This window comes from Ruditapes philippinarum, unplaced genomic scaffold, assembly GCF_026571515.1.
Source record: "Ruditapes philippinarum isolate M1 unplaced genomic scaffold, ASM2657151v2 ctg3469_1_1_1_1, whole genome shotgun sequence".
Taxonomy (NCBI): Eukaryota; Metazoa; Mollusca; class Bivalvia; order Venerida; family Veneridae; genus Ruditapes; species Ruditapes philippinarum.
In genome coordinates this window covers 181,103-200,882 of record NW_026865765.1, presented here as the reverse complement: position 1 = coordinate 200,882, position 19,780 = coordinate 181,103, and the positions used below count along the sequence as shown (strand labels likewise).

Here is a 19,780-nt window from a genome sequence, read left to right as displayed (position 1 = left end):
TGAGGAGGAATGCTGTGCACAAGAATGATAACTCTACCCTATAAAATATTTGAGTTATTGCCCTTTGTTCTTTTTCATACTATTTTGTCCGGAGCTTATCTCAAAAAGTATTTGAGGTATCAACTTGAAACTTCATAGGTAGGTAGATTTTACTGAGGAGGGATGCAGCATACAAGAATGATAACCTACCCTGCATTATTTTTTCAGTTATTGTCCTTTGTTATTTTCAGCCATCAGTATTCACATAGGTTTCAAATCTGTAATCACTTCAGCCATCAGTTTTCATTACCAAAAGACCTCTTAAAATTGAATTATCTGCTCTACTACATATACATTCTTCCAATGTGCAAACCCATTCGGCGGGGATGGCCATGTTGACATGGCTCTTGTTGATTTAAAGACAAAACAGGGAGTCAACACAACAGTAGCATTTAAATGCTTTAACCTTATCCGCTGGGACTAAAAGTGATAAGTCTTTGCCACCATGTTTAGACCAAGGCCAGTGTGCATTATAATGCAGTCTTACCAAGCTCTATACTGTGGTACATGTAGGTCAATATTTGTATTTCAATAATAAACTCCCATAAACTTTGAATGGATCGACTGTTCCAATTTCAGTGCAAGGGCTAATCCATTACAAAAATCAGTAAGTTCAGGGTTAATATAACAGTACAGTTAGATGTCACTCTCTGTGCCATTAAAGAAAATAATGTTGAAAGTAAAATTTTACAATAATATAATTGAAGTTATGTGATGTGAAGAGTAATAGTTTTCTATGTTTTATTTACACTTTTCTTAAAAGTTTTGCAATTCAACAGATTTATACTAACATAATGAATATTAATCTCATAGTTTCTACTTTTTTCTCCTATATAATCAGTTCAAGGAAAACAAATGCTTTTCTATAGCTTTCGACGTTTAGTCTTCTTCAGAAAAAAAATGAATTTATAAAATAACAAGTGACAAATACATTAAATTATACATAGAATAATGGATCTGCACATGTGATAAAAAAATTCTCATAATTAATAATAATAAAAAAAAACCTTGATACAAGAGAAAACATACTACATAATATATATACTGGCTCAATAATATGCTTGAAAGATGACAAAGTTATATATTGTACAAAACTTCTGCATTCATACCATTAGGAGATAATGAATCCAGTATGATTCTTGTAATAAGCGTTAAATATCATCGGGGCAATCTCTTGAGGCATAATTTTTTTCTTATAAAAGAATAGAGAAAGACAGCAAATAAACCTGTGAAAGAGTACAGAAAGGTCATTTTGTAGCCCACATTATTCAAGTTCATGAATTGGCAGACACCAGTCATGATAAATGCATATTTAAATACGTGACCTAGTATCTGTACATTTATTTACACATTACTTATGTGACCTTCATTTTAACTTCTGATAATTCACGTCACCAGTCATTTGTGAATTTATTCAGTACATGATACAAATGAAAGTTGTAATAAATATGTTTCAAGTTTAAGTGAAAGTGCTCACATTAAATTCATAATTATAGCCTTGCAGGGAAATAGAAGTATTACGTACAGTATAATATTAAAGGATTTTAAACATAGGAGGTTCTTTATTGTAAGTTGTATTATTAAACTTTTCCTCTGTATATCACAGCATTATGATGTAAATTGTTAAGATATATATCATAAAATTCTTGATGTGATGCAATGTAACAAAAAATTGTATATATAGAGTTCAAATTTGAAGTATTTACAAAAAACTAAAAACAGAATCATTACATATTTATACAGCAAATTAAGAAATAAAATCTTTTAAAGTTAGACAAATTTAACAATTTGATGAAAGCATGATTAAATAAGTACTGAGAAAAAAGGTAAGAAATAATAGATGTTAAGTGATTTATTTTTAATTTGTTATTAATGTGTGGGCAGTGTTTTGATGAAATAAATATTGATCAATATTTCATAACAACAACATTTCAACTGACTGAACCTGGCACATCAATGCTGTCTGATCATGGTCAGCACTGTTATCTATTCATTTGCAATTTTTTCCTAAAAATGATGAATGGTTTTGTCCAGATTTATAAGTGGATTAGTCCATTAATGATATTTAGGGTGATCAGGGTTATTGTAGTTTAGAGTATGTAATCAGCAGTGTTTAATTTGTATGATAATACATTGTAAATGGACTTGTTAGCTACTGTAATACAGTATACTAGTGTGTGAAATTTTACAGTTTTTGTAAGAATTTCACTAGAATTCACTTAATTTACACTGAATTTAACATGGGAGTTGTATATAACTTTTATTGCATCTACACATATCTACTCAACCGAAAATGTTAATAGGATTATACACAGAACTGTTCAAATCTGATGTTTTATATCCACGTCACCACCAGTCTTCTTCAGTGTTACTAGTAATTGTTATTTTTGTCAAAGCATGTTTTTAGTTTGGAATTTTTTTTAACTTCATTATCTGTGTAATAAATCAATTGTTACAATATTTCTTTATAAGAGATTTCCTGGTAATTGAACTCATAGTTGTAAACCAGATTTTTACTTGTTCTGCTTTTAAACAGTGAGAAAGAAAGAAGTGAAAGAAGGTTTTGTTCTGTTATTTATGTGATGTTTTGACTTTCTTACAATTGCTGTTAGACTACTTATATATTTATATCTAACAACCTGTATTTCAGAAACAAAGGAAGAAACCATAACTAGACATCATTAACATCATCATTGGAAGAATTCTGTGCCAAAAAAGAGAGAGAGAAGAACAAATAAGATTTAAAAGATGGCAGAAGAGGCAGAAGCAGAATCGGGAGCTTATTTTTCCAATTTAGATTTCTTCATTCTCTCACTCATGGCTGGAATGGCTGTCTATTGGTACTTCTTCAAGAATAAGCAGAAAGAACAACCCACGTTTAAAAAGTTGACAGTTGCGTGAGTATGATAGAAATATGAGCCACGTCACGACAAAACCAACATAATGGGTTTGCGACCAGCATGGATCCAGATGCATCTGCGCAGTCTGATCTAGATCCATGATCTAGATCCATGCTGGTCGCAAATGCACTATGTTGGTTTTGTCGTGACACGGCTCAAATAAATTTACTTTGTGAACAGTATTTATAATAATGACACTGAATATTAGCAATGTTTATTTTATATGAGCTCTTGTCCTAGTTGTTTAGGTTCATGGGATTGTAGGTTCAAGCCCTATGGTGGTAATCACCATATTTCCTCATTAAAAAGACCAGTACAGTCAAAACTTCAGATTGTATGTTTGAAATATGCCAAAAAATAAAATTGAAAATAATAATAAAAAAACACATCAGTTTCAGCTTCTTTGCATAGAGATTAAAATGATAAAATCTAGACATGCATGTATATCATATATCATGCTTGAGTAATTATAGTTTGAAGATTGGATATATCAGTTAATTCTATTATGGGTACAAGGACAATTTCTTTCATTGAGGGTGTTTGAACATTTTGCCTTTCAAGTACACTGAGAGACTTATAATCTGCTTATTTAGAGCTTTTGGTTCCGTTTCACTTTTCATTGAGAAAAGTTTGGTAATATTTTCATAAATGAATTGAGGGACTACAAACAAAGTTGATGATATTTAAGTTTGGAAACCATCACACCTTGGTTAAGTTTTTTGTGCAAGTTGATATCCCTAAAACCTCTAAAGGGAATAATTGAAACGTCACACATTTATTTGAGAGCATAATAGAAGGTCACTGTACATGGCCCAACACTAACATGGATTTTGACAGAATTATGGGCCTTTTTGAACTTAGAAAATTATACATTATTCACTCTGTTGTTATATTATCAAGCACTTAAAATAGTCAAGCAAGCTGCCATACTGACAGCTCTTGTTTATTTTTATGTTGTGATTATTTTATTTATTTATTATATTTCAGACCTTTGGCACGAAGTTCGTCATATGACCCAAGCTTTATCAATAAAATGAAGAATTCTGTAAGTCCTTTGTAAACAATCTTTTCCCAATTTTAATATTTCTTTAAATATTGAAATATTGTATGAGGAACTTGTAGGCATTTATTTGAATACAACATCTGTTTTATATTTGAATTACAGTCAGTTTCTTTGGTTGTCTAGACTTCAGATTACAACAATCGGTTAGATACATGTACACTATATTTGTATACACTATATTTGTATACACTATATTTGTATACACTATATTTTTATGGTCTTGGTGCGTAACTTTTATTCTTAAAAATAAAAAATGTGAAATAAAAACAATATCTGCCATTTTTCAGTATTTTAGAAATAAATTGTGCGCATAGTATTAATAAAGGCCACAATATTTGTATATCATAAATTTGTTAAAAAATAATAAAAATAGAACTTATTTTGTTCAAAGTTAATGGTTTCGTTAAATTATTACACTTGAGGTGCTTCCTCCACCAGTAAAGCTGGAAAATTGCCTTATGACCTATACTGTGATGGTGCCACATAATACCCAACCAGAAAAAATGATAAATAATGCATCATTGGTCAAGCGGCTAGAATTTGACCATTAGTCAAGAAGAGAGGGGTTGTTAAAGGCATTTGTAACTTGACAAACACTTTTCACTGACAGGAATAACAAGATTTAATACTAGTTTATAACATTTAGAGTTTATTTACTCTAGAGATACAGAGGTACCATATGGCATTTTGATTATTCACATTTTAATAACTATGTTTTAATTAATCTACTTCTGGTAAACTAATGCATTGAAACACACCTGATGTCTTTTTTCTTAAAGTAAAGCTGGAAGGTTACCATGTGATCATAATGATGCTGGTCTGACTTTCAATTTTATAAAGCCATTATATCTGCTTCACTATTTGTTGTTTGAATATGAATAAAAATACTTCCAAACTGCATGTATGAAATAGATATGTAAGTCAATTTGCCTTATAAGCATGAAATCATTGCTAAATGAATGAAACCCTAGCAGAATAATATTTTGTTCCTGAGCATTTTATTTGGTTTACATACAATATGTACAATATTCATGTGTATATATAACAGAGACATTCTATACTTCAACTTTTTCGAGAATCGACCATAGGATTACAAAAGCAATAAAATTTAACTGTTTAACTGTTGATAAATTGTAGGAAAATATTTTTAAGTTATTGCTCTTTACACTTAAATAAACAAAACAAAAAACCCAAACAACAACCCTTCCCCCCCACGCCCCCCCCCCCCCCCCAAAAAAAAAACAACAAAAAAAAAAAACTGAAAAATATCATATCATATTTGACTGCTAAATGTAATCATTCTCAGTCATGATAAGAGTAAAATTTGGTTTGTCATTTAGAAAGAAGCTTTGTCATTTCTTAAAGAAGCTCTGCTGGGATTTAAAATAGCATAACGCATAAAATTTGAAAATCTTAGATACATCAACTATGGCACTTCAGACAAAAAATATGAAAAAAAAAAAAAATTCACAACTTAATTAAAAATCATTTTGTAGTGTAAGTTTCACCCCGATTTGAGTTAAAAGTGTTAATGCTTATCATGTTTAGATCGTTTAGCAAAATAAGATAATTGTTCTGGTAAAGTAAAGTAAACTGTATTGTACAAGTTTTTGGTATAGTCTTCCATCAAACGGTTTAAAATGTCTTATGTTTTCTATCCTGTTATGTCAAAAGACCTTAGATCTTAGTCCCTGTAAAGTAGATGGGTACATATTAGTACCAGCAAGAAAGGAATGTAAAAGATATATCTGAATTTAGCTGGGTTACTAGTGGTATGTTTTTAACCAGTTATTGTAGGTCTAAACATCTGGATCTTATGTTTTAATATTGTTTCTATAAAGGGCAGGAACGTTGTGGTTTTCTATGGTTCCCAGACAGGCACAGCTGAAGAGTTTGCAGGTCGACTTGCAAAAGATTGTGCTGGGTATGGAATGAAAGGCATGGTAGCTGATCCAGAAGAGTGTGAAATGGTATGAACAGTTTGTTCACACTATAAGATAATTATTAATCAATAAAATAAATCAGGCATTTTCAAAACATTTTATCACGCGCTTATCTTATAGCGACTTTCATTTGATTTTGACACATCAAGAAAATCGACTAATCGAAGTTAATCACATAGGAGTTGTATTGTTGAATTAAACATTGAGTAACAAAATGTGTAACAAAATGAATATCATTACTATTTTTTAGCTGAAAAAGAAAATTTTTGTTTCCTAACAAAGGACTAATATTTTTCCTAGGAGATTTAAAATCATAATAAGATTGATATTTTCTCATGGAGTTGAAAATAATAAAAAAGACTGATGAGTGACATGATGTATGTTATTGTATTGTAGGAGGATTTAGCTCGGCTAACAGAGTTAGAGAATGGAATGGCAATATTTTGTATGGCAACATACGGTGAAGGTGATCCTACAGACAACGCCCAGGAGTTTTATGAATGGTTGCAGACGGGCGATGTAGAGCTTACAGGCGTTAAGTTTGCTGTAAGTTTATATTTTGTTAAACCGTAATATTTTGTTTGACATGTCATATTCTGTTAGACCATCATATTTTGTTGGACCGTCATATTTTGTTGTACCATCATATTTGTTTAGAGCATCATACAAATAGAAATTGTAGCACCCTCTCTTACTAGTTGTACTCACCACTTACTCATTATATATTCTCAAGAAAAGAAATACAGACATCCGGATTGTTTATCTGTTTTCTACACCTTGTTTTGTTCAAGTCATTATGTCAGAAATTGTTACTGATGTTATATTTTCACATGACTGTTCTTTAAGAAAATAATTCAGATTTGTTCAGATTATACTTTCACGTTCACAAAATGTATAAAAGAAAAAGTGAAAATAAGGCTATTCTGGTGGATTGTTTCACACTTCTTGCCTGCCTAAAGCTGTATTTGTACTAAACTTGTAGGCTTGTGTAAATATGGTTTTGCTCTTAAACTTGTGGCGTATTTATAGTGCACCTGTACCTATCAACCTATATTTTGTGCACTAGATTCAACTTTAAGTTTATCTCCTACAATATCTCCTACAGAATCTTTTTGTATAATGTACATTTTAGAATATTAATTAGTACATTATGAATATACATATGCACACAATAGAAATTAGCATACTGTTATCTATGCATAAAGTTCAATTAAATAAGGCTAAGTCCCAATTAATACAGTAATGTATATGATATTCTATGACAGTATAATAATGATAATGAAGTGAAAAAATCAAAAATTGTTTAACAATATGTTGATATAATATGATTATTTTATCTGAATCTGAAAGAGGCAAAGGCAAATATGGTTTGACAGTATGTTGATACTAAGAGACTAAGAGGTTTTTAAACATTGTTGAGTTCAATACTAAATTCTATTGGACGAGTACACAGTTGTCAAACCTATATTGGACAAAGCACTAGCTGAGTCTGATATAGGTTTTTTGACTGTAAATGAGTACAGTAGAATCAGTATTGTTCTCAACCATGTTTAATGATCTCTTTATTTCACACCATAGTTTTTTGACATATTTAACAGAACATTGTTACTTCAATTACAATAAAATTTGAAATGTATTTTGGACTCTCAAAAAATGAAAATCAGGCTAGATAGGGTATGATATGGATTTGATATGAACCTTTTGGACTCAAGAAATGAAAACAATGCTATATGGGATCTATAGAGATTTGATATGAACCTTTAGGTTAGACCTAATGGTTAACAACTTGTCTGGCTCTATAATTACAGTAGATAAACAAAATCCCTTTACCTTTAATGCTTTGGATGCTATATTTTTTAATTTGAATCTTTCTAGCCATAACAGGGAGTAGAATTGTTAATATACTGTGATAATGATGGCCTAGGCAAAATAAGAAAGCTCCTTTCAGTGGATAGAGAATATATGAAATAAATGATAATTGATTTTAATTGACATGATAAACTTAGTAGAAATTTTTAATTGACATGATAAACTTAGTAGAAATTTTTTACAGAAGTGTAAGAGTAGGAAAATATTTTGAAGGAATAAAATGTAAATAAAGATAATACTAGAAAAGATGGAAACTTTGTAAAAGAAGCATTATTTATAAACTTACAAACATTAAAAGGTGAACAAAATATATGCAGGCAATTTGAATTAAAAGAAGTAAATACAATTATGTTATTATCTGTTCTTTTAGGTGTGAAACCTAAGAAGTAATTCAAGGGAAATGCTAGTCATGAAATATTCTTCTTCCTTTGTTCAAGTCTGTACTGAAATTATTCTTTCTCTGTCTGAAAGGTTGTCTGTAATTTCTATATGAGATATGACTTCTGTGAAGTAGTGGAAGAAACTTTATTTTTCCTGAGGACATTACATATATACAACATAACATAACATAGTAATATAGGAAAATCAAATATAGTGTATATTGGAGGAAACCTTACATCTTTGAAAGCATTGATAAGCAATTTCTTGGAAAGTCTCTTGAAATGGTTAATCTTTGATATGACAGATGGAATGAAAAAATATGCTTGTAATCTATTATTTTCATCAATATTACTCATTGAAATTATAAAGAAGGGGGGTAGCCATGGGGAAGTTTTAGAGGACAGTGCTAATTATAAGGGGATGTGGCAAAAATGTATAGCTATTAGATATTAGAAGAAGAAATCATTTTAGTTTCTTTTCTTAATTGATAGAATATCTAGATATGTCAATGAATTAATGTGTTTAATATTTATTTAACCATGGTTTAGTGAATCATTACAGTAGATGATATAGATTCAGTTTAATCCATTAGAGACCAAACTTTAAAGGAGCTCTACTGAGATTCAAAAGCCTAAAAACATAAAAAGTAAATTTCTTACATAAGTCAGCTGGGGCACTAAAAAAAGAATGAAAAAAAAATAATTAAGAAATATACTCAGAAATACATTGAAAATCATATATTTTTTGCAATTCTTAGCCAATTTGAGAGAAAAACGTTGCAGTGCAGGTGCCGAAAAATCAAATGTCCATAAGGCACAGGTTGTCCTACTGCTTGGACAAGTGAAAATTTTCAGGAATTTACTATATAGATGATATACAGGAATTAATTAAGAAATGCTTCAAAGAAAAACGGACTAGTAGTTCAAAATCATATTTTTGCAGGCCCTGCATTGCTTTTCATTTTTGTGTAATTTTTCAAAATTAGAATATTTATTCTGGAAAAACAGAGTGAGCAAACGATCACTAAGTTACCAAATCTAGACCTACATGTACATCAAATTAAACATTAATCTTGAAAATTTATTATCAGTCTTGTCATGTCATAAATGTCGGTGGAGTCCCTTTAAAATGTTTTGTTATTTGAAATATACATGAAATCAGAGTAAATGATCAAATAGGCAAAATGGGTCATGATCTGTGATGACTGGATGTTTTGTGTGGTTTTTTTCAGAAAAAGTATATCTAAGGAATTGTTTATTACAGGTTTTTGCATTAGGAAATAAAACATATGAGCATTACAATGCAATGGGGAAATATGTTGATAAGAGAATAGAAGAACTAGGAGGGGAGCGTGTCTTTGAACTAGGTCAGGGTGATGATGATGGCAAGTAAGTTAAAAAGATCATGTAGCTTTATATTTTCATAATAATGCTTTTTGTTTATAGAGTCTAAGATTTATTATAGTAATTGTTATTGATTTACTCTGTAAACACAAATTCTTTCTTGATAATGAATTTATCAGAAAATAGTTACTATAATAGTTAGATGTATGAAATGATGAAAACTTCATTCAAAGATATATAATAATAAAATGATTAAAACTTCAAGCCTCCAGATGAGAAAATAAATATTTAAAATATATGATACATCAATAGTATAATATTGTTTGAATATTCATGAACCTAGTGACACTGTTTGTTTCATATATGATATATGACAGAATTCACTGCTTATATCATCATTTTACAAACCTTTTAAGCTTGACTATTTGCAGTATAGGGAGAGCTATTCTTACTTGGCCTCACCATGACACTTTAGTTAAGTTTTTGTGTGCAAATTGATATTTCCAAAACTACTTAAGGAAATATGTTGTAACTTCACAGACTTGTTCTTTAGGATTATCTTATATGATGGCCAAAGATCTCATAACTCTGAGTTACCTTTTTACAATCATACCCCTTTTCTTTCTGTCAAGGAACTGAGAAAAGTTGAGTGTTCTGTCATACAGACAGTTTTTGTATTGTCAGAATAAGGACTATTTCTGCTTATTTTGTCAGGTTTTAATAACTTCATTGGATATTAAGTGCTAAAAGAGAGGCTAATTTGCTTCATGTGTTCATTTGACAAAACTTACCTGTCAAAAATATTGACTTGTCAAAATAGGTATAATATTTCTTTAAAATGAATATGAAAAAAAATGAATATGAAAGTGTGATGCTTTAATTAAGCCAAACTTTGAAGCTGTGAGATTAGTATATAGTGTGTGAATAATAATGGACAAAATGGTCAAGGTGAGAAGTCTTCGGTTCCATATCTCTCATAGTACAATTTTTTAAAGACCATGCATGTGACATCATGAGGTTAAAGAGGAAACTTACTGGGGTCTATAGTTTGTTTATATTGGAGATAAATAGGTGACCTAGGGGTCGAATATCCACCTCTAATGCAAAGGGTTGAAGGTTCAATCCTTGACATGGCTATAAAAGAAGACCATCTTGTTTTAATATTCTATTTACCCTATTCAGTTGAGTTTTGCTTGAAACCAACACACCTATATAAATTAAAATTGTATATGATGGCATTAAATTACAACAAAAGAAGGAAAAGAAATAAACTGGAGAAGTCAGCATATGATCTTTTTCAAAACTTTCAGTATTGAGGAAGATTTTGTTACATGGAGAGAAAAGTTTTGGCCTGCAGTTTGTGAGCATTTTGGAGTAGAGGCTACAGGAGACCAAGTAAAGTAAGTGGTTTTGGGTAAAAAAAACAATAATGGAAAGATCTGTATTAAGCTTGAAATCAAATATTTTTTAGAAAATTAAAGATGTATTTTTTTACAGATGCAACATTGGAATTTTAGAAGAATCTAAAAACTAATTTCATTTTGAGAAATGCTTTTCAAGGGGATTTCTTATAGTTATACAAACTAAATAGAAAGCTTTACTACTAAGAGGAGTCAGGTATATTTAGCTGCAAGTTCAGGTTCACTGAGTTTGTTTACCAAATTTGTATCTTTTTCATTAATTGAAACTTTCTGACTGGATCAATATAGATATTTACTGCTCTTTTCCTAATCTCATTTCTAACAAACACAATCTCTCTAATCTGAAGTGCTACTTTGGAAGAGCATTCTATCAATTCCAATGATATCCTTGTTTTATTTTACCTTTTTATATCCAGCCTAAATTAAGCATGTAAGCTTAGAAAATTTAAAACTTAAGTTTAGAAAAAATATACATGACTATATTAAATATCTAACATGTTTTTGATCATGTTACAGTGTTCGCCAGTACACCTTAGAAGTTCATGAGAATTTGCCAGCTGAGAAAGTATTCAAGGGAGAAATAGCGAGACTGAGATCATTTGAAAACCAAAGACCGTAAGCATGATATGTCACCAGTAATCAGTACAGTGCCAGTGGCCGTAGTAGTGTATGCCATCAGGTTTGAGCCAGGCTAGCAGTCTGACTATACTTTGTGCTGTTGGTTGCTCAATCTTAATAAAAGTGGCAGCATGGCCCAGTAGTTAATGCGTCAGACTGATAATCTAAGGCCTAATCTAAAGTTTCTGCTCTATCTTTGGTAGGAATGTTTGTCCCAGGTTGACATTGCATGTACTGGTATTTTACCAGAAAATACAAGTCAAGTTCTAATTTGGTCATGGTCAGATGTTTTTGACAGATATTCCCCTTGAAATTGGAAAAGATTTAAAAAGTCACAATTTAATCTCGGCTACATATATGCAATTTGCAAAAGGTTAACACGGAATAGTTTCAGGGCCTTGAACTTGGAAAAGATTTGAAAATATACAATTTAATTATTATCTCGGCTACAAATATGCAATTTGCAAATGGTTAACACTGAATAGTTTCAGGGCCTTGAACTTTTTATAAAAATAGTTTGTGTAAACAAATTTGAATTTAATATAATTATAACATTTAAAATTTTGGCTGCATGCGTGGGCATTTGTGGAGTAAAGATACATTTATAATATGAAAAAAATCTTTGCAAAGATCTAAATGCAAGTCTAGTCAAATGCAATGTGAAAAATGATTTTTTTGTTGTTGTCTTTTAAGACCTTTTGATGCTAAGAACCCATATCTAGCACCTGTTAAAGTGAACAGAGAGCTTCATAAAAGTGGCGACAGATCCTGTATGCACATAGAGTTTGATATCTCTGGATCAAAAATAAGGTAAGGGAAGCAATGTGTTTGTGAATCAAAATTATAGTTGAGTATATATCAAAAAAATAAAAATGTATAAATAATTGTCACTTGTTGAAGAATCTTTAATATTGCATGTTAATTTACACAGATATATATACAGTAATAATAACATAATAATATATAACATATATACTCTAAACCCATGCAAGCATACACATTAGAATTAACAATTTTATTTTACCTATATTTGATACAGACATGATTGGTTCCCGTTATATACTACTGCTATTCACTACATTACAGATACGAGGCTGGGGACCATGTTGCTGTTTATCCTATCAATGACACAGAAATTGTTGAGGCTATTGGAAAACGTCTTAACATTGATCTAGATACAGTATTTACACTCACCAATGTTGATGGTATGCTAATATACAATATACATTATTCTATTCTATTGTTTATACTGTACAGTTTGTCTCAATATGCTTCAACTCTTGTTCCTACCATTATGTTTTAGCTGGAAACAATATAGTTTTTATAATATTTTAACATAATATTGTAACAGTATTTGGGTTTAAAAATGAGAAAAATTTGTGTTTGGTTATGTTTGTGAGATTCCGACACAATAAAAATATCTCGGATTTTAGGTTTGGAATGTCAAAAGTATTTTGACAAACTTTAACATTCTTCAAATGCAGTACTCTATCTTGTAGCTGATAATTTTTATGAAACGTAAAAAAAATTATAATAAGAAAGTGGACCACTAGTGTGACTGTTAACATTTGGAAGTTCAGAAAAAATTGTATTACCCCAGTAAATAAATAATTGACGGAATATATAAAATTATTTACATGGATTTCTTTTATTGTTATCAGAGGAGGCCAGCAAGAAGCACCCATTCCCAAACCCGTGTTCATATCGTACTGCTTTACTTCACTACCTCGATATCACTCATTGTCCACGTACCCACGTTCTACGTGAACTTGCCGAATATGCTGAAGATGAAAAAGATAAAGAGTTCCTTCTGAAATTGACCTCCCCTACACCTGAAGGAAAGGTATTGATGAGTTTAATTTACAATGAAAATTAACTTCATTTTTCACACCTGCTGACTTGTATGAAAACTAAATGCTGATTTAGTAAATTTGCCGTCTGGTTAGCTCAATAGGTAGAGCGTTAGACTGAATCAGGCGACTCTGGTTCGATTCCCGGATGGCACAGGTCACTTTTGTTGTGATTGATCATGAAATCTTTTCTACAGTCATTTGCACTGAACCTCTGCTCTGGTATGTACAGTGAAAATTTTTAATGTAACTTAAATTCAAAGGAAAAATATTTTACTTTTATTTTCGTAGGACTATTAAGCTTTGTGTCTTATTTCATAGTATCAGTTTGTGTTGACTTTCTACAATTTAACCCCGATTGTTTGATTTGAAAATTATTTTGTAAAAACATACTTGACTGTTACAAAAAATGTTTTATTATTTCAGAGTTTATATGGAGAATGGGTTCTAAAGTCACACAGAACTATTTTACATATTTTGGAAGATCTGAAGTCATTACAGCCAAATATTGACCATATTTGTGAGCTGTTACCACGGTTACAGGCTAGATACTATTCCATCTCTTCATCACCAAAGGTACAGTGTTGAAATAAATGTAATAGTTTTCTGGTTTTTGGTGTTTGTTTTTTCCCCATTTTTATGTGTGTATTCTGGGCAAAATAAGGGTCCATTCGCCCTTAATGCACTGAGAGTACGGACCCTGGACATGTCAAGTCATTAAAAGTTATTATCTGCCAACAGTGACCTATAGATTTTAAATTCAGTAATTCACTGAATGATGCTGAATGATACTAAATATGTATGCTTGTTAGGTTGATTTTTGTGATGTTTACTATTTTGATGCATGGAAGGCAAATACGATCATTATATGCATCATGGAGAAAAAGATGTTGCTTTCAGACGAGCTTGACTGACTGATAAGGTTTTTCCTTTTTTCTAGAATAGAAATATTTCTCTTCCAAAATTTGGTTACATGTTTGTAGATTATTTGTCCCTTTGAAATGATGTAGGTAAGAGATAATATAAACAAACTGAAAAAAAAAATTACAGTCCAAGATATTAACATTAGAGTCTTAACATGATGTTATTCAATATTTATTTATATGATTTGTCCATCCTTACATGTTTGTGGGTCCCATGCTGTTTTACTTGTAGCTCTCAAAGTGCTTGAGCTAGAGTCAACAAACTACAAAAATGTTGATCGTGCACCTGGGGTTTTACATGTGGATTAATTCAGTTTGGTTAGTTTTGTTTTGACTAATTAAATAAAAAATTGTAATTTTCAACTTGTGTCTTGCTTAACTCAAAAAGTATTTGACCTAGATTTAAGAAACTTCACAGGAATGTTGATCAGCATGTGTAGTTGTGCATCTTATGGAAACAGTATAATTTTACTGTTGATAAATTTAACAAAATATTTCATAAGTTACTAGTATAACTTTATACCATTTAATTGGATTGTCAAGTTTTCATTTTTGAAACTGTCCAATTTTAGGGCTATCATGATAAAAATCAGAAGCTGGTCAACCAACAGTATAGTGTCTGCAGGGAAGTGCAGGCTGGCCTGGCTCTATACTGGTGGCAAAGGCTGATCACTTTGGGTTCCAGTATGGAAAGTTCAATAAACAAATGCATTCTGGCACGGTTAAAAACAATGAACAATTTTTCTTGTTTCAGGAACATCCTACAAGTATTTCTATAACAGCTGTGGTTGTTAAATATGAAACCAAAACTGGTCGCACTGCTAAAGGAGTAGCGACTAACTGGATGGCCACCATGAAACCTGATAATGGCACCAAATACACAGTCCCAATTTATGTCAGGTTTGTAAATCTATTTCAATGCGTATATTTCATTAATTGTCAGTGTCTCATTTTTATGCCAATTTAGTTCTCCTGGTGCAAAGTTACCCCCCAAACTGAATTGGATTTTGGGCCATTATGTAGGGACCAAATTTATCAAATTGAACAAAAGAAAACTTGTAAAGCAACACATACTAATCATAAGGTCCTTGGAACATAATATTTTGTAACTTTACAGTCACTTGTCATTCAATAAATACAGAACCCCATTGTTTTACTTCAGAAAAAATATTCATGCATGAACATATTTGTAGGTTAAGAAATTGTTAGATTTAATCAAACAAATGAATTTTTACTGTTGTGGTAAAAAAAAAATCTGTTAATTTATGTATTTCTGTTATTTTTGTGATTTTTATTATAGGAAGTCACAGTTCAGATTACCATTCAAGACAAACATGCCAGTGTTAATGATTGGACCTGGGACAGGACTTGCACCATTCCGTGGGTTTTTACAAGAGAGACATTTCCTCAAAACTGAGGGTATGTAACAACTTGAGACAAGATTTATTTACTTTATTCATCTTCAAATGATCAAGATTGAGTTATTCAAAATATATTTTTAAGTTTTCTGTTTAGTAATAGGGTTTGTGTTAATTAAAGGTGGACTATTTTTATCCAGGTTTATAGTTGTGTCATAAGCTACAAAAAGATGAAAATTTGAATAGTTGATAAAATTTCATATGACTATTTTGAACTTCATTATTTAATTTTTGCAAAGTTTATAATAAGGTTACTGTTAGTCACAAACAAACTTTTAAAAAATTGGCAATTTTAGCAGCAAAATGTGCAAGTCTGCTCTTTGTTTTTATTAATTAGAAAATAAGTTTTTATCTGACATGGAAACCTGTACAATTGTAGCATTGTACAAATGACCCATGAAGTGGTTGTTAGGTAGACAAATGACTGGTTTAGACATTACATTAATTGTTAACTCTGTACAGGTAAACCAGTGGGAGACACTGTGTTATATTTTGGTTGTCGAAAGCAAGCAGAGGACTTCATTTATGAGGATGAGTTACAAGAATACGAGAAGAACGGCACATTGACGAAGATGCATCTAGCATTCTCTCGTGACCAGGCAGAGAAAGAATATGTTCAGCATCTTCTGAAAAAGAATGCAGAAGAAACATGGAAGTTATTGGAATCTGGAGGACATTTATATGTATGCGGGTAAGTACAAGATGCCTATAGTGTTGATAGTAATATATAAATAGAAATATGTGTGTCATATATAAAAACTACAAAAATATTTTTCTGCTGTATAGAGGCTATAGTGTATAATATTTAGATAAGAGGTAGCTTACTTAAAATTGTAAGCCCCTTTTAGCATGCTGGGAGTCAAATTCCAACTACATGTAATATGTTGATTTTTTTGTTCGAGTAGTGTATGGAAGATTGGTGGTTTTAGCCAGGTCATTGCAGTGAAATAATGCAGCAAGTACAATCTGATGTATTTTTAAATTTTAAAAAGTGCTAACAACCTCAAACAAAAGTATTGGGAAAAAAAAATACTGATAATGTGTATTTTTAGTCTGTTTTTTTTCCATGTTGACTGTTTTCAATGTATTTTTAATTAGGTTTTTATTCAATTGAAAATAATTATCGGGCTGTCCAAAGTAGAGTGAATTACACACTTCAAATTTTCCTATTGTTGTTCGGTGATCAGAACATGTTTTACTTTTAAATGTAGATATTGATTATATCAAAGGTAAAAATAATAGCTTCATGTGAATTGTTGATTTTGATGCTGAATTGATTTTAGCCATTATTGGTTCTCATTCATTCTGTGATCATGCAATTTTTTCTCCCACTGCTACTGGATCTAGAAGTGATTAACCTTTTCCACCAGTATAGATTCTGACAAGGTATTACACATAATAATATATTTTCTAAAATATAGAAGGCAGTGATAGAGGTAATTTTTTTTAATATGAGATTTTTTGTCATGCAGGGATGCTAGGAATATGGCCAGGGATGTACATGACACACTGACCTACATTATACAGGAATGTGGCGGCATGGACTCAACCAAAGCTGCAGACTATATTAAGAAACTACAAAACAAGGGACGTTACTCTTGTGATGTCTGGAGTTGAAGAGTTACCTTTTCTTTTCTTCTAAAATCGGCACCAAAGGAGTTCTGCAATACAAAATGGGTTCAACTGTGACTTTCCAAACTTTGTGTAAATCTAATAAATTTAGTTTGTAAATATGAATGATCATTTAGTGGACAAAACAGTAATGTTCACCTATTTGTACAGGTTGAAAAAGCACAAAATGGAAACCAGCTTTAAAAACTAAAGACTAAAAATTTCATGTACTTGATTTATAAATTTGTAGAAAAATATTCTTATCCAAATAATGATAAAAATAACATGGTTATTTATACCTATTATTTATATTTAACAGGACCCAAGTAAAATAAGCATCGGAGACCCATTGATATATTGTATACTTGTTATTTCAAACCAGTCTGGAATTGGCTCATTATCATTGGTTGATTTACTTGAATTTAAATAAAAGAAGACAAAACAACCAATCAGAAAGCAGCTTATTTGAGACTGGTCTCATTCCTTTTGTACATTGCATGTCTGTCTGCTTCAGAGACAATTTAGGTCAATATAAGTGCATGTGATAAAATTTGTTTAGACAAATATATATTTTGCATATACTGTATAAAGAAACATGGGTACAATTATATATTGTTTAATGAGTGTTATGTTTCATGAATAAGAGAATGTATGTTATATTCTATACATATTTCAATCCTTTAATTAGGAAATAGATATCAATTTTGAGTGCATTATTGTAATTTCAAGTTCAAGTGCACAACTAGTGTAGAGGTTGTAAGAATGGAGGATGAATTAAACATTATGTGTGAATTATTATCAATGCTGTGTATTTATTAATACAGAAAAAAACAACAGTTTACAAACATCCAAAAAGTTTTTTCTTCCAGAGTTTCATCAAAATTTAATGCACTGCGAGAATGAGTGACTTAACTAAAAAATGTTATATATTAATAAGCAAAAAGGGTTATTTTCTTTTTTAAATTCTGTCAAACCTGTGTATTTTATAAAGAAGTTATTGATCCCAGTTAAGATTGATCCTAGAGACAATCATAGAGAACATGTTTAAGAAATATACACTGTACTATGTACTGGTTATTTCAAGATTTCATCTCATTTATTGAGTAAGAATGTTAACAAGACTATATAGTTATATAACAGAGATGTATGTTGTTGTAAGAATATGTTGTGTTACCGTATGTCATTGCTCATTGTAGTGTTGAACAATGGAAATATGAAACAAAGTTATCTTGAAGCTATACCTTAAACATCTTATCTTGGCACAGTTATACTCAAATTTAAGATAAAGAAATTAATTGAAAATGAACCAAATTACAAATGTATATATATAACAGTAAAACAAAAAAAAAATAATTTCTTTTTTAGATTTAATACATAATTTAAAGAGTTAGAATTTTTCAGAAGTGTGAGACGTAATCAAGTGATCTTTGAATAAATGAATACCTGAACTAAATCTGAATGACGAATATCCCAGTAATAATAACAACAATAAATATTTGTAATTAAACATATTATTTTAATTTGGTGCTAATTAATAAATACATTGGTCTTATCAGTGAATTATGTATCTTAATAAATTCATTGTGTAAACTTACTAGCGTCATAAACTGAAATTGAACTAAGATTAAAGTAAATTGGTCTATAATGTTAGGTCTGTTACACAATGAATTATTACACTGAGGTCTGTTACACAATGAATTATTACGCTGATATATGTTAGTATTAGACATAATAACAAACCAAGAGTAATACATGGAAGTTGTAGGCAAATGCGAGATACATTACTCGATATATTACATATATTTATATAGCAAATAATAAAATGTGTTAAATATTATTATTCATCATATATGAGCTGTGTCACGACAAAACCAACATAATGGGTTTGCGACCAGCATGGATCCAGACCAGCCTGCGCATCCGCGCAGTCTGATCAGGATCCATGCTGTTCGCTATTAGTTTCTCTATTTGTAATAGAGTTTGTAAGCGAATAGCATGGATCCTGATCAGACTGCGCGGATGCCCAGGCTGGTCTGGATCCACGCTGGTCGCAAACGCACTATGTTGGTTTTGTCGTGACGCGGCTCATATGTTCATTCTAAATCACTTAGAATTTTATTAACATTTTTTTCAAGCAACATTTTGCAAGAATATCAAAATGATATTGCTATTGTTTTTACCGAGCTTTTAAATACTTATGGATAATGTGCCCATTGTAGACCTATTCACTTTAATGAAAAATTTGAGTTTGTATTAAATAAATTGTTTCTTACATTTCTTACTGTTCATATTTGAATATTTTCTTGATGAAATATTTTAATGCACCTTAACCATATATCCTTAAAAAGGTTAAAGAAAACACTTTTCACCTCTATTGTTAGTAGTAATATAGCTTTTGGCA

The 19,780-nt window shown here is 30.7% G+C and overlaps 1 protein-coding gene across 1 annotated transcript; it reads left to right on the top strand.

Moving 5' to 3' along the window:
* The first annotated feature begins 1,445 nt into the window (after positions 1-1,445).
* LOC132730227 (NADPH--cytochrome P450 reductase-like) lies at positions 1,446-19,211 on the top strand. The gene is made up of 17 exons (XM_060716103.1): positions 1,446-1,606; positions 2,690-2,936; positions 3,927-3,984; positions 5,844-5,972; positions 6,342-6,491; positions 9,459-9,583; positions 10,849-10,938; positions 11,476-11,574; positions 12,271-12,387; positions 12,664-12,782; positions 13,239-13,420; positions 13,854-14,003; positions 15,105-15,250; positions 15,651-15,769; positions 16,231-16,459; positions 17,241-19,030; positions 19,061-19,211. The coding sequence occupies exons 2-16, from the start codon at positions 2,788-2,790 to the stop codon at positions 17,383-17,385; spliced, it is 2,007 nt and encodes a 668-aa protein (XP_060572086.1). The 5' UTR covers positions 1,446-1,606; positions 2,690-2,787; the 3' UTR covers positions 17,386-19,030; positions 19,061-19,211.
* Positions 19,212-19,780: the final 569 nt, after the last annotated feature.